Source organism: Archocentrus centrarchus, chromosome 6 (assembly GCF_007364275.1).
Source record: "Archocentrus centrarchus isolate MPI-CPG fArcCen1 chromosome 6, fArcCen1, whole genome shotgun sequence".
Lineage (NCBI taxonomy): Eukaryota > Metazoa > Chordata > Actinopteri > Cichliformes > Cichlidae > Archocentrus > Archocentrus centrarchus.
Window position 1 is genome coordinate 1,646,212 of NC_044351.1, and position 13,622 is coordinate 1,659,833.

Here is a 13,622-nt window from a genome sequence, read left to right on the forward strand (position 1 = left end):
TGGGAAACATCTGGAGGTCCTTCATCAACCACCTGATCAGTAAGTGAAGAAAAGAGAACTTTGTAGCTGCTCCATCCACCCTGTTTGTTTCACACAGGGAAAAACTGCAGTACGGAAGTTAAAATATGCAGATGAACTGTTAATATGAAAAAAAGTATTTCTTATCCAGGTACTTGGGTAATCAATATAAATAGAATACACAATTGCTAAAATAATCGATAGTTGCAGCCCTAATGAAATTTGCAACATGCCATAAGCATCACCTTCTCACACAGAAGCAACAGGATTCAGGTGATAGTTATTGTTGTAAGTAAAGTTTATTTATATAGCGTTTTTCACAGACAGAAAAGTGCTGTACAATAATTAAAACACAATATCACCCCCCCACCCCCAGAAAACACTATGTTAAAAACACAATAACATTACCATATTAAAAGAAAAGAATAAAAATAAAGTCAGAAACCAGAAAGCCTGGTTAAACAGAAAAGTTTTCAACTATTTTTTAATTGATGCCACAGAGTCAGCTAAATGGAGCTGGAGTGGTAAACAGTTCCAGAGCTTTGGTGCCACTGCCTAAAAAGCTCTGCCCGCCCTGGTCCTTAGTCTTGTATGTGGGACAACTAAAAGACTTTGATTTTGTTGTGTGAGAGACTGTTGACTTCTTTCTTTTTTCTTTTTTTTTAATGTTTTTAAATGCCTGGATCAATTTTAAATATCGGATTTATATCGGTATCGGCCGATATCCAAATGTAAAATATCGGTATCGGTATCGGACATAAAAAAGTGGTATCATGCCATCCCTAGTTTTGTATAAAATGGACACATTTAGCCTCTAAATGAAGGTGCTCTGCAAATTTTCTAATACTGCAGCTGTTTCAAAAGCTCTCCGTCCTCTGTGTGTATGTTCAGACACAATGTTCCTCCAGACCAAACACTAACATGCACAAGCTTGACGTCACTTCAGTCATGTGCCTGCCATGACAAAGAGCCTGGACCAAGCCCATCACAAAGGTGATAGGCAAGTATGCCAATGACACCACAGGCCTCAGATCAGTCACAAACACTGCAGTTTATTTTCATGTTTCCTGTAAGCTTGCTAAACATTTTAAATCTAAAGTAAATCTTGTGTTCTTTCACTCCTGGTTCTGATTCGCATAACATTCACACTGTGAGGAGATGGCAGTGAGGCAGGCAGGATGTGGACCCAAATCCAGGACTCTGAGAGGATGGTAAATGGACTAGTTCTTATATAGCACTTTTCTACTCTGTCCGAGCACTCAAAGCGCTTATACAACACGTTTACGTTTACCCATTCACACAAGCACTTCCATCTGTATCTAAGCTAAGGGCTTTTATTGTCTAACTTTCACTCACATTCGTACTTCAACGCTTGTGTGGGAGAGTAACTTGGGGTTCAGTATCTTGCCCAAGGATACTTTGGCATGCGGCTCGGAGCAGCCAGGAATCAAGCCGCCGACCTTCCGATTTGTAGGTGACCTGCTCTACCTCCTGAGCTACAGCCACCCCGATAGGAGGAATGTGAACTCTTACCATTTACCATCAGCTGAAGGTCTGGATGCATCTCTCAGGTCCTGTCAGGTCTCTGCTGGATTTGTTGATTTGTTCCTCTTTTAGGTCTCACATTTCTGCTTCTGTCCTCCACGTGTCCATTCTCTTCAGATTCTTCAAGCACACACTGCACACCACGCTGAGATATGCGAAGTCTCCAGCTAATAGTTCTGAAGGAGTCTCCTTCTTGTTGCACAGAGAGTATTCAGAGTTCAGAGGCTTTACAAACAAAAACATCCCCCTGAAAATGGTCAGGTACACGGACCGGGCCGAGAATGCGTGACAAAGAGCACTAAAGAAATAAGGGGCAACTCAAGACTTTTGTACAGTAAAATTGGAAAAGTCTCTTAATAATAACTCATGAAGTGGTGTGGTGTGGGTCCTTTAAGGCTGGCACACATCCCATCTGGTAAGTTTGGGTTTTTTTCATGAATTTTGTTTAGTCATTAGTCATGGGTCAAAGGTAACAGACTATAAACTCAGCTAAACTTTAATGGCCCTCTGAGGGATCCAAGATAACAAGTTAAAAGATACCAGAAGTCCTTGGAATTCTCAGGTGAGACCAGGTGTCGTGTCATGCTGCCGTGGGTTCAGAGAAAATGCTGATGAACCTTTACACAGTGAGATAATCATTTTTCAGGACGCACAAATACACACTGTACTTTTTCCTGCTATTAAATTATTTCTGACCAGCCACCATGTAATTACATAATTGTGCTTCGTACCCTTTTTTATCTAATGAGGATCATAAAAGTTGCGAGATGACATTTTTAATATCAGTTTTCTGGACAAAATGTTTCACACCAAGGTCAAGATAAAAAAAATAAATACACAATAATTCCAGTAAGTGAAGCAGCATTGTGCAGAAGAGTGAGCAGTGCCGTGTACACATACAGCATCATATTACTCGCTGACATCTGTGTGTGTGTTTGCTATGTGCATTGTAATTAAATGTATCCTGACATGATGAAGATGAATATGTGAGTGCTGCACAGACCTGCTCCCCCTCAGTCTGATATTATTACATAAATAAGAACATTGCATTTCTGCAGTGAATTGTTCATTCTTTTCTTTGATTTGATATTTTGGACCTGCTGAGGATGTGCATGGGCTGTTTTCCTGGTAGTGTCAGTAGAACAGCACATTACATGGAGCACACACCGTGGATACATACATATGATTTGTTACATCCTCTGGTCGGCTTTCTGTAAGTATGAAAAATGATTTTAGATTTGAACACATTTATAATTCTGCAGAAATGCAGGATTGGGTCGAATACTAATACTGTCCTTTTGAAATGCAGTCACATCACAGTCTCACCTTTGTGTTAGTGCACAGATAACTAATGAGCTAATGATTACTAATGAGCTTTTGTTCTTGATCAAGAACATATAAAAGCAGCCTCCAGTAGTTCGAGGACTTCCTGAATCTGGTTTCCAGCCTCTCACAGTGGCTGTCAATCATTACCATCTCTCACATATCACTGCCCAATAACTGCAGGGTCGCAGCAGGAACCAGCGGGAGAACCGAAAAGAATGGGAGAGAAGAGGATGCAGAACAGGCTGAGCAGAGGACTGTGGAACTATCACAGCGTTCTCCTGATCATCCTCACGCCGCTGCTGCTGCTCCCACTTCCTCTGGTCATCGAAACAAAGGTGTGTGCACAAATATCCCCAATTTCAGATGCATTAATCAGTGTTTTCAAATGGATCACATCCATCCGTCTGTCCACCCGTTCGTCTTCTTCCTATTCTTCAAATTATTTGTATAATATGAAAGATGTTGCCACTGCTGGTTCTGATTGTCCAGCACATAAACTTTATGATTTGGTCTCCATAATTTCAGCAGGAAGCTGTTTGTAGAGTTTTTGATCTTTATTTGCTTTCCTGCAGCAGCTGTGTTCAGTCGTGGAGGATTTTTCCACCCAGAGCCCGTTTTCACCTCACTGTAAACACCCCCAACAGAGCTGTGTGCACAGAGCAACCAGATCCTGGAGCCTTTTCTCTGAAGTGTCTATAAATAATGTTTATATACTCATAAAATGAAAACACAAAAAGACAGTTCAAAGTTTTTAATCATTTAAGCTAAAAAATGACTTGAAAAGCTTCTGCAGTCCAAAAAGAAAAGCAGAGCAAACCTGCAGCACACCAGTCACTGTTTGTTCTTACATCGTTGGTACAGAGCACAGGAAAGTTTTTAGGGAAACTTGTCCAGAATTGCAGGTAAGGACCCAGACTGAGACCCAGACAGGTGTATACAAAAACCAAACCTTTATTGAGGTCAGTGTGAGTCCATGAAATGAAGCAGCAAACCAAATCCACAAAACTGGGAACGCAAAGGAAGACACTGCATTTAACTCTGTTAATGACTCTCTCTGTGTGTGTGTGTGTGTGTGTGTGGTGTGTGTGTGTGTGTGTGTGTGTGTGTGTGTGTGTGTGTGTGTGTCTTCAGGAGGCAGCATGTGCCTTTGTGTTGCTGCTGATGGCGGTATACTGGGTAACGGAGGTGATTCCACTCTCCATGACTGCCATGCTGCCCGCCATCCTCTTCCCCCTGTGTGGCATCATGACGTCCTCCGGTGTGAGTCCTGCTCGCCGTCAGCAGTCAGAGCCGTTCACACTGTTCTGGGCTGTTTTGTGTAAAGTGCCCGTTTGCTTGCGCCCACACGTGTGAAAGGATAAACTTTGGCACTCACCTCACCTGAGCTGTTCAGAATATTCCTGCTTTTTTCCACAGTACAAATATTAAAGGAGCCTGATTCTTCTCACTTCCAGAGCCATATTTTTTATTCTTGGACTCTTGCTCTGCATGATTTACAGTTCAGAATAATAACAATGTGGCCCTTTGCTGCACGTCTTTCTCCTTCATTTTCTCCCTCTTCACTGTTGCAATAAAAAAGACTGATTGTTTATCCTGAGCCTCAGCGCAGCCCCTTTAAAGACGACCTGTCATCAAATGCTGGTTCGTTTATGAAAATCCAGAAAGTTAGTTAACCTGATTTACAGTAAAGAAATTAGATTATTGAAATGATGCCTCAGGGTTAGTTTAAGTGTTTGTTTTTTATTTAAAAAGCATCTTAAGGCTCCTCCCATATTTAGCGGGGTCGCCACAGCAGGCAGCTCTCCATATTTGATGTCTCAGATTTTTACACACAGCCCCAGAGGCATTTGTGTCTCCTCCTGGAATCAAACCAGGGCACCTTTGCTTATTGGGTGAATATGTAAACCACTACACTATAAACTCATTTTAGTTTAGTAGAATATTTACCAGTGTGTGATTATTATTGTTTTTTATTTATCTGTTACTTGTTCATTCCCAGCAGAAGCATTTTCTTCTTGCATTGGCCGCAAATTTACATTTGAAAATGGACTTTAAAACGCTTCTCATTTAATTTCTCTGCATTTGCTTATTCTCTTCTAAAATCCTATTTCTCCCCCAGGTGGCAAAGGAGTATTTTAAAGACTTCCACTTCCTGCTTGTGGGCGTCATCTGCCTCGCCACATCCATCGAGAAGTGGGGCCTCCACCGCAGGATCGCCCTGAGGCTCGTCACCTTGGTGGGAGTCAGCCCTGCGTGGTGAGCATCTTTTTTTCTCCACTGTTGATCTATTATGTGTGAAAGCTCCTCACAGCCATCAGACCTGTGTGGTGTGGACAGACGTTCCTTTTTGAACTCACTGCTGTTGCCTTCAGGTTGATGTTGGGCTTCATGTCCGGCTGTGCCTTCCTCTCAATGTGGGTCCAAAATACCTCTGCTGTTACCATGGTGATGCCCATCGTGGAAGCTGTCCTCCAGCAGATCCTGAAGGCAAAGGAAGAAGGGTATGCTGGTGAAGACAACCCCAACCTGCAGCTGGATGGTACCGAGACTAAGAGTTTGCTTTGGATTTTATACATAAGAGTGCACGCGCACACACACACACACACACTCACACACTTTTTCTCAAAAAAAGATCAAATGTAGTGGTCAACAACACAAATATGATCAGAAGTGTGAGATTTTGAGGATGGAACCTGTGACTCTGACCAAAGTATGTTTTCTGTTTTTGCAGAAATCTCCAACGGTCCCGAAGAGGTTAAAGAAACTCGGAGGTCTGTGAATTCTCTAAAGTTCACTGATGTTCACTGATCCCTTCAGAAATGCTGCTGCCCTTAGTTTTTGCTTCTGCAGTGCATGCAGAGCACTTTAATGCCTTGTTCCTCTGACTCTCAGTGACAGCAAGCAGCCAGACGTCCCTAAAGAAACTTCTGTTCAGATACAAATGGTGTCGCAGCCTGCAGCAGATGAGGTGCAGGAAGCGGTGAACAAAAACGTAATAAAGCTTCTGACGTGACTTTTGTTCTGGTACTCACACAGATGTTCTGCTGCTGCCACTAACGCTGCTTCCATTTGATTTATTTCTCTTTGTCATGCAGGCTGCACAGCACGCACCCACGGCTCTCCACAGGAGGCGTAAACAGGACCGGATGCTGTGCAAAGCCATGTGCCTTGGCATCGCCTACTCATCCAACATTGGTGGCATCACCACGCTGCCAGGAACCTCTCCAAACCTCATATTCTCTGAGTACCTCAACCAGTGAGTGTCTCACGAGATACATTCAGTGTATGTTAATGAGACAGAGACAGGGGAGTAGAAAATACCAGCTCCTGGAAAGTATCAGTGGGACTGATATTTCCTACAATATAAAGTTGCCATGCGCATCATGTTTTTAAATAATTGAGTCTGTGTTTGCATTCAGGGTTTACCCAGACTGCAACTGCATTAACTTTGGGAACTGGCTCCTGTTGTGCCTGCCCGTCAGCGTGATCATGCTGCTGCTGACGTGGCTGTGGCTGTATTGGCTCTTCATTGGCTCAGAGTGAGTATCAGCATATCACCTGTTATCTTTCTATCCTTGCTGCTCTCTGTGTGTCACACTGTCTGGCTTTCTTTCATTAGTTATTCTACATCATCAGCTTTACCTCATGTTTCAATGATCAGTACAGGTATCATCCCATTTCCTGTCATTTGTGAATTTATGTAGCAGGCTGCAGTGATGAACTGGTTGTTGTATCCTTTTGTGATTTTTTAAGAATGTCATGAACAGACTGCGTGATTCAGCTCGGCAGGGTTGTTCTCAAGCTCTAACTTGTTCTCTGCTAGCAGTGAGATCAGCTTATCTGAATGGCCTGCCTGAACCTTTCAGTTCATTTAAAGGTTACTTATATAATACTAGCTCACAGCAGCAGTCCTCTCAGAGTGCTTTAAACTGTAAGATAAAGACCAAACAATATTAGAGAGGGTCCTGACAACCAGCCGGTCCTCTATGAGTAAGCACTTGGTGATAAAGGGAGGACAGGAGATGAGGGAAACAGAGACAGACCAGCACAAACACGAACTGCAGTGCATTATGGGAGGTCCTCCCAGCAGCACAACCAAGGGAAGGTTCGGGTCACCTGATCCGGCCGTAATTACGAGCTTTATCAAAGTGGAAAATTTAAATTCTGATCTTAAAGACAGAGAGTGTCTGACTCCTGAATCCAAAGAGATCCAAGCAAACAGAAACCTTCCCGTCACATCCAGTAAGATTAAAATCAAAATCAGACACATGGAATATTTGAAGAACTTAATTATAATTTATACCTTTTCATAACTTTGTAACTACAGAATTATTTCTTCATTATGTAGTCAGTGCTTTTAAGCTCAGTGTGGACACATCCTTGGTGCTTTAAAAAATGTAACCTCTCTGTGTGCACTCATCTCTCTCTCTGTCACACACACACACACACACACACACACACACACACACACACACACACACACACACACACACACACACACACACGCTGTCTCACACAGCTTCAGGTTCCTGTGGCGGTGTCATGGTGAGCAGTCTGAGGGCGAGAAGGCAGCGAAAAAGGTGATAGAAGACGAGTACAAGAAGCTGGGAGCCATGAGGTGATCGCTCATCTATTCATCAGATTGATCATGTATTCATTCCTGTGGTCATTACTGCAGTCAGGCATTAATATGCCCGTTCATCTCTTCAGCCATATGGTCATTCATCAGGGTGTTCACTCATACATTCATTCAGTCACTCTCAGTCAGCTCATTAATGCTTCAAACTTCACCCCAAAATCTAATTTTCCTGCCCCCCCGTCATGCCCTTTGAGATGAATGATTGAGATTGTTTTGGTGTGATTTATCCGTCTTGGTGAGACCGGTTGATACAGGTCACACTCCTTTGATGGCGGCCGTTTCCAGTTTATAACAAGACTTTAGAAGCAGAGGTAAACTTCTGTGTGTGAAGAAGCAGCTGGTGGGAGGTTGAAGAAGTCAGGAGGCAGCTGCTGGCCTCATGCCTGAAATCAGGAGCTGTAAAGTGGTTCCTGGTGTTGTGGTGTCCCTAATACTCACAGTGTGTTTTGCTAAAGCTGAAACCCATTAAATAAAATAAACTATTTATCTATTGTCTCAACTGCTTCTATCACGAAGCATGATAAAAATTAGCAGAAGAAAAATATTTACCCCGTTTTGGGCCAGAATGACTAAGGCGCTCCAGAAAGCTTGTCCAAAGCTTCCTTCATAGCATGTATGGCAAGTCATGGATTTTCATTCATGTATTTATACATTTTGCAATAATTTTGATGGTCAGTTTTCATGCATTTGCTTTTCATTCACCACTCACCCATTCATCCGTTCCCTCTGTGCAGTTCTCAGGAGATCTTCACTGGGGTGGTTTTTGTGGTGATGGTGTTGCTGTGGTTGACCAGGTCTCCAGGTTTTATTCCAGGCTGGGCTTCACTCTTCCCTCAGTGAGTCACATTTCTTTTTATATTTTCTTGGAAATTATTCAAACTCAGTCCCTCAAACGAGGTGTGATCGTAAAGTCCGGATTTTTTTTTTTTCCATAAGATAAGACAGAATTTAAATTTAATGTCATTTTAATTTCCACCTTTTTCTGTTTTTGTGCTGAGCAGTAAATCGAACTACGTCACCGATGCCACCGTGGCTCTGCTGCTGGGTGTCCTCTTCTTCATCGTGCCTGCACACGGACCCTCCAAAAAATATGGTAAATACATGGGCTGTGGGTAGGTTAGTGGGATGTTTAAGGACAGCATAATATCTTAATAAAAAGGAGGCTCAAACGCTTTATGAGAAGAAAGTTATCTTTAAAAGCTTGTTTCAGGCATACCATGAACAGACTAGTATGAGATAAATAAGGATTATTTTTAATTGTGAATCGTGCAAAATTGTTCTATTAGTCCAGGAATAAAAACATGGAAATCAGCATAATGGGTCAACTGTAAGTCCCCTAGGATGCTCAGTTTTCGTTTTTCTTCATGCTTTTTCCCTCCACTACATTTATCTGACAGCTTTGGTTACTACTTCCTGTACATATTAAGCTTTTATATATATAAAATTTTTAAGCTGCTGCTTACATTTGCACTGAAAGGTTTTTATTGGCATCCTGCCGTCAGTAGAAAGACGATGGAAAAGCACCCAGTCAGTCTGTTGTTGAGTTGCAGCGTCTGCTATGGCTGTACAGGCCGATCCTGGAGCGGCGGGTGGAGCAGTCGTGGTTTGTCTCCATGGTTGTCAAACCAGCCCTGGGCCATCTGCACGGTCTCCTCACACTGCTCCACTCTCCTTCTCTGCTGCCTGGACTCTGGTCCTGATGGCGAGACACCAGCTGTCGCAGTGAGCTGTCGCGGTCAGCTGCCATGGCCTCCAGGTTCGCTGGGTTGATATTGTCTCCCCTGAGGATGCGTTCGCAAACATCTTCGAAGGACGGGCCTTCCTAAAGGTCTGGAGCCAGTGGCACATCTTTGGTAATGTGGCCGGCGTTCATACGGCTTACCTGGCTGAGCCAGGACAGTCGACATTGGGTGAGGAGGGCGAAAAAGCTCGGGGCAAAAGTATAGGTTTCATTTTTCACTTCCATAGAGAAGAATTCACAGTACACAGGCCTGATACTCTATCATCTTGGTGCTGGTAGTCAACATGGAGCTGTCCTACACTCTCTTTGACAGGCGAGCCATTGCTGAGGATGCCTTAACAATCCTGGTGCTCAGTTCAACGTCCAAGGAGCGGTTCCTGGAGATGGTGGAGCCGAGGTGAAATTCTCCACCACTTCAAGGGTACGGTCACCGATGGAGAAGCGGGGAGTGCTGGTGACATCTTGGACCGTGATGTTGGTCCTCCTTAGGCTGATGGTCAGACCAAACTCTGTGCAGGCACCAGTGAAACTGGAAATAAGGCGTCGTAGGGCTTCCACTGTGTGAGCGGTCAGGGCGGCAGTCTGCAAGCAGCAGCTCATGTATCAGAACTTACTGGACCCTGGTCTTTGCACAGAGGCAGGCCAAGACGAAGAGGTTTCCATCACGTCTGGCATTGAGGAAGACTCCATCGTCAGAATACTTGAAGGCACGGTGGAGCAGAAACGAGAAACAGATGCAGAAAAGCGCCACAGTGAGCACACATCCTTGCTTTACCCTGTTCTTAATTGGACAGGGGTCCGAGGATGAGCCGTGGTACCAGACAGTCCCCTTCATCTCATTGTGAAATGAACCTCAGGAGTTTGGGGGGGACATCCATCCACTGGCTAGCACCACGTCATTACTGAAAGGTTTAGAATATCTAAAAATACTCATTTAAACCTCAGAGAGGTTCTGACCATCCTGTCAGGTCTTTTTTTTTAGCACCATCAGTCCCTGTAAATTTGCTTTTCTCTCGCAATTTAGAAGCCATGATCTCCTGGAAAGAGTTTCAGGTCTCCATGCCGTGGCAGGTTGCCCTGCTGGTTGGTGGAGGCTTCGCACTTGCTAAAGGTGCAGAGGTAGGTTGTGTGTGGCTTTCTGAAACTACTTCCTGCTACCTCTGACTGTTTTCAGTCTGAGGTAGAACCAAAAAATTCATCTCCTCTTAATTTGAAAAAATGGACCCTTCAATTGACTAAAAAGACAAACCTGCTACATGCTTGAAAATCTGCTCTCTGTCTGCAGGAGTCAGGTCTGTCGCTGTGGGTGGCGAGGCTGATGACACCTCTGGGCGAACTGCCAGTCTTGGCCACAGTCGCAATTGCCTGCATCATTGTCACCACGCTAACAGAGGTGGCCAGCAACGCCGCCACCATTACCATCTTCCTCCCTATTCTCTCTCCTCTGGTTAGTTCAGTGTTTTATAATCCATGTCAGATAATCTTTTCTGATCATTTTCAGCTCAATATTTTATTCTTAGACTTTATTAGCGTAGCCCAGATGGTTCACAGTAATCTTTATTTATCTTACACTGTCCTGTGGAGGAGTGCCTCAGTTCATGGTCTGCTTGAAACAAGCTGCTTTAAATCCCCTCCCTCCCTTTAGGTCTACTTTCTTCTGATTGGCTGCACCTCACAAACAAACCATGTAAGGGATAAGCTGCTGACACCATACAGATCCAAGAATAGAAAAAACTTTTTGAGTCTGAGTGTTTAAAGCAGTCTGGGCCTTTGGCTCATAGAGATTACTTGCACAGTCACTGACCCCACTGACTGAAACTTTGCCTTGATAGAAAAGACTTTGAAAGACCTTCTAAAAGCTGGAGAACTGTTGCTCAAGACCACAAAAAAAAAAAAAAATGGGTGGCTCAAGAGCATGAGTCTAAAAACAAAAATGGTTGGGGGCCTGCCCAGCCGTGAGGATTAAGCAAATCTGGGGGCCGGCTAGGAGGCCAGTTGCAAAGGCAAAGCAGTTCAGGGAACCGACCGGAAGGCCAAAATGGAGCAACTCTGGATGCTGGCCAGCTGAGACAAAAAGTTCAGGAGGCCAACCAGAGCAGCTGAGACCCTCAGGTGACATGGATCGATGCCGGCACTTGGCAGGTGGCCAGCAATGGCCATGACCTTCAGGGGGTTGGCAACAAAGGAGTACCTCTAGAGGACAAGGAGGGCGAGATCCTTCGACTTGGGCAGCCTGGGAATCTCAGGCATGAGTTCAGGTCCAGATTCAGGCAGCCCGGGTGCAGGCAGTTTGGGACTCTCAGACTCCAGACTCTGAGCGATGGTCTGGGGTCAGTTTAGTAGTATTTCATGCTCTTAACTGCCTGTTACAATGCACACCCACTAGAAGTATCTGACAAATAATATTTGAATGTTCATTTTTGTTTTTAGTTAGTCTCTTAGTGCTAATTACCTGACATACGCATCTGTGTGTTGCACCCATGGAGTTAGCTAACCTAGTTTGCCACCATGAGCTGGTAACTGAGCTCTCCACTCTCTCTCATCCAGATGTGGTAACCTCTGGTTCCAAAAAACCAACATAGCAGCAGTCAAAATGCTAACACTGAAGCTTGAAAATGCAGTTCCAGACAAATGGGTGGTGTCAGGTTGGCTATGTCCATCATTTATGTACAGTCTTTTTCTTTTGAATCTTTTTCAGCTGCTGTAAAGAATGAATGAAGCATCAGTGACACTAATGTGTATGTAATGATTATTATTTCACTGATGATAAAAATATTTATGTGAGATTGCTCTTGCTTCAGGCTGAGGCCATACACGTCAACCCTTTGTACATCCTGATTCCTGCCACCCTGTGCACATCCTTCTCCTTCCTGCTGCCAGTGTCCAACCCGCCCAACGCTGTCGTGTACGCCTATGGACACATCACCATCATAGATATGGTGAGTTCTGTAAAAGGAGCACAGAGGGTGATTTTCAGTAACTGTATGGTAAATGGACTAGTTCTTATATAGCACTTTTCTACTCAGTCTGACACTCAAAGCACTTATACAACACGTTTTACATTTACCCATGCACAACCATTCATACAAGCACTTCCAATATTAACTAAGCTAAGTGCTTTAATTATCTAACATTCACACACATTCACACTCTGACGGTTGCGTCGGAGAGCAACTTGGGGTTAAGTATCTTGCCCAAGGATACATTGGCATGTAGCCTGGAGTAGCCAGGAATCGAACCGCTGACCTTCCAATAGGTGACCTGCTCTATCTACTGAGCTACAGCCACCCTGCCACCCTGGCTGTAACGCACAAACATCTATATTACACTTATCCTTGTCCCATCACGACCGCTGCAGGTGAAAGCGGGGCTTGGCGTCAACATGATTGGAGTCCTCGCCGTCCTACTGGCCGTGGCCGCGTGGGGAGTTCCTTTATTCTCTCTGGATACGTACCCGGACTGGGCACCAACCCTCCCCACCTTCAACTCCACCGTGCCTTGATGAGCGGACCTGGGCGTGGTTTTCGATGGTCAGATTCAGGATCCTCAGGAGACACAAAAGAGGCTCCTCAGTGCCACTCTCCAGAAATGGGTTAATGTGCTTTATCTCACCCAAAGCTAAAAGAATGTATTCATTGTTCTGTGGTGGTGTTACTGCTTCCTCTCCACCAGCAGGTTAACATTTAGGTGCCCCTGTTTTCCTGCTGGCGGTCTCTCTATACATAGGTGCCAATGTATAAACTTAGCACAAAAAGTAAGGAAATGTGTTTGATTATTTCTGTGTTGTACTGTGTTTATTGGCAATAAATCTTATATTGTTGGAAAGCCTGTTTATTCTCCTTAAACGGAGCCACATTTGTAAAGAAAATGCGTTTGTGGGTTGAGCAGCAGAGTTGAGGATGTCGGCTGCACCCGTGAAAAACTTGTCAGATCTTCTCTGAAAATGCCAAACAGCTGATTCTGCTGCTGACTCTGTTTGGTGTTGTTATTGGGGTTGGATGGTTGCTGGTCGAAGACTGCGATGCTGGCCCACAGCAGTGTGTGACCAAGCTGGTGAGCAGCATGAGGAGGAGCCAGGCTGCTGTGGCTGTGTGTGGTTCTTCCACATGCTGATGAGGCCTCTGTTTGTTACATGAATCAACTGTTAAATTACCAGGATGTCTTTCTTCTTCAGACTTCAATCATCAATAAACAACACCAAACAGGACAGTTAAAACAACTTATAATAAACTCTTGTTTTTAAAAGACTGATGGCTTTAGTTTGAGTTAAAGGGCCAGGAGCTGGAAGCCACAGAGGGAAGTCATGATTTGTCATGTAGTTATAGAGGGTAAAAGGCCATCCTGGGGGTGTAA

General features: G+C 44.2%; 1 protein-coding gene across 1 annotated transcript; it reads left to right on the forward strand.

The window, feature by feature from the left end:
• Positions 1-3,091: 3,091 nt before the first annotated feature.
• On the forward strand, positions 3,092-13,011 carry slc13a1 (solute carrier family 13 member 1). Its single transcript, XM_030730744.1, has 15 exons — positions 3,092-3,224; positions 4,021-4,149; positions 5,009-5,145; positions 5,262-5,428; positions 5,621-5,660; positions 5,782-5,881; positions 5,985-6,145; positions 6,309-6,428; positions 7,409-7,507; positions 8,263-8,364; positions 8,530-8,621; positions 10,294-10,388; positions 10,555-10,716; positions 12,071-12,208; positions 12,628-13,011. The coding sequence occupies exons 1-15, from the start codon at positions 3,105-3,107 to the stop codon at positions 12,769-12,771; spliced, it is 1,806 nt and encodes a 601-aa protein (XP_030586604.1). The 5' UTR covers positions 3,092-3,104; the 3' UTR covers positions 12,772-13,011.
• Positions 13,012-13,622: the final 611 nt, after the last annotated feature.

Excerpts from the sequence above, each read along its gene's own strand:
- slc13a1 (XM_030730744.1), top strand. The coding sequence starts at position 3,105 with ATGGGAGAGAAGAGGATGCAGAACAGGCTGAGCAGAGGACTGTGGAAC. Across the intron at positions 7,508-8,262 it reads AAGAAGCTGGGAGCCATGAG|TTCTCAGGAGATCTTCACTG; the intron begins GTGATCGCTCAT and ends CCCTCTGTGCAG. Across the intron at positions 8,365-8,529 it reads TGGGCTTCACTCTTCCCTCA|TAAATCGAACTACGTCACCG; the intron begins GTGAGTCACATT and ends TGTGCTGAGCAG.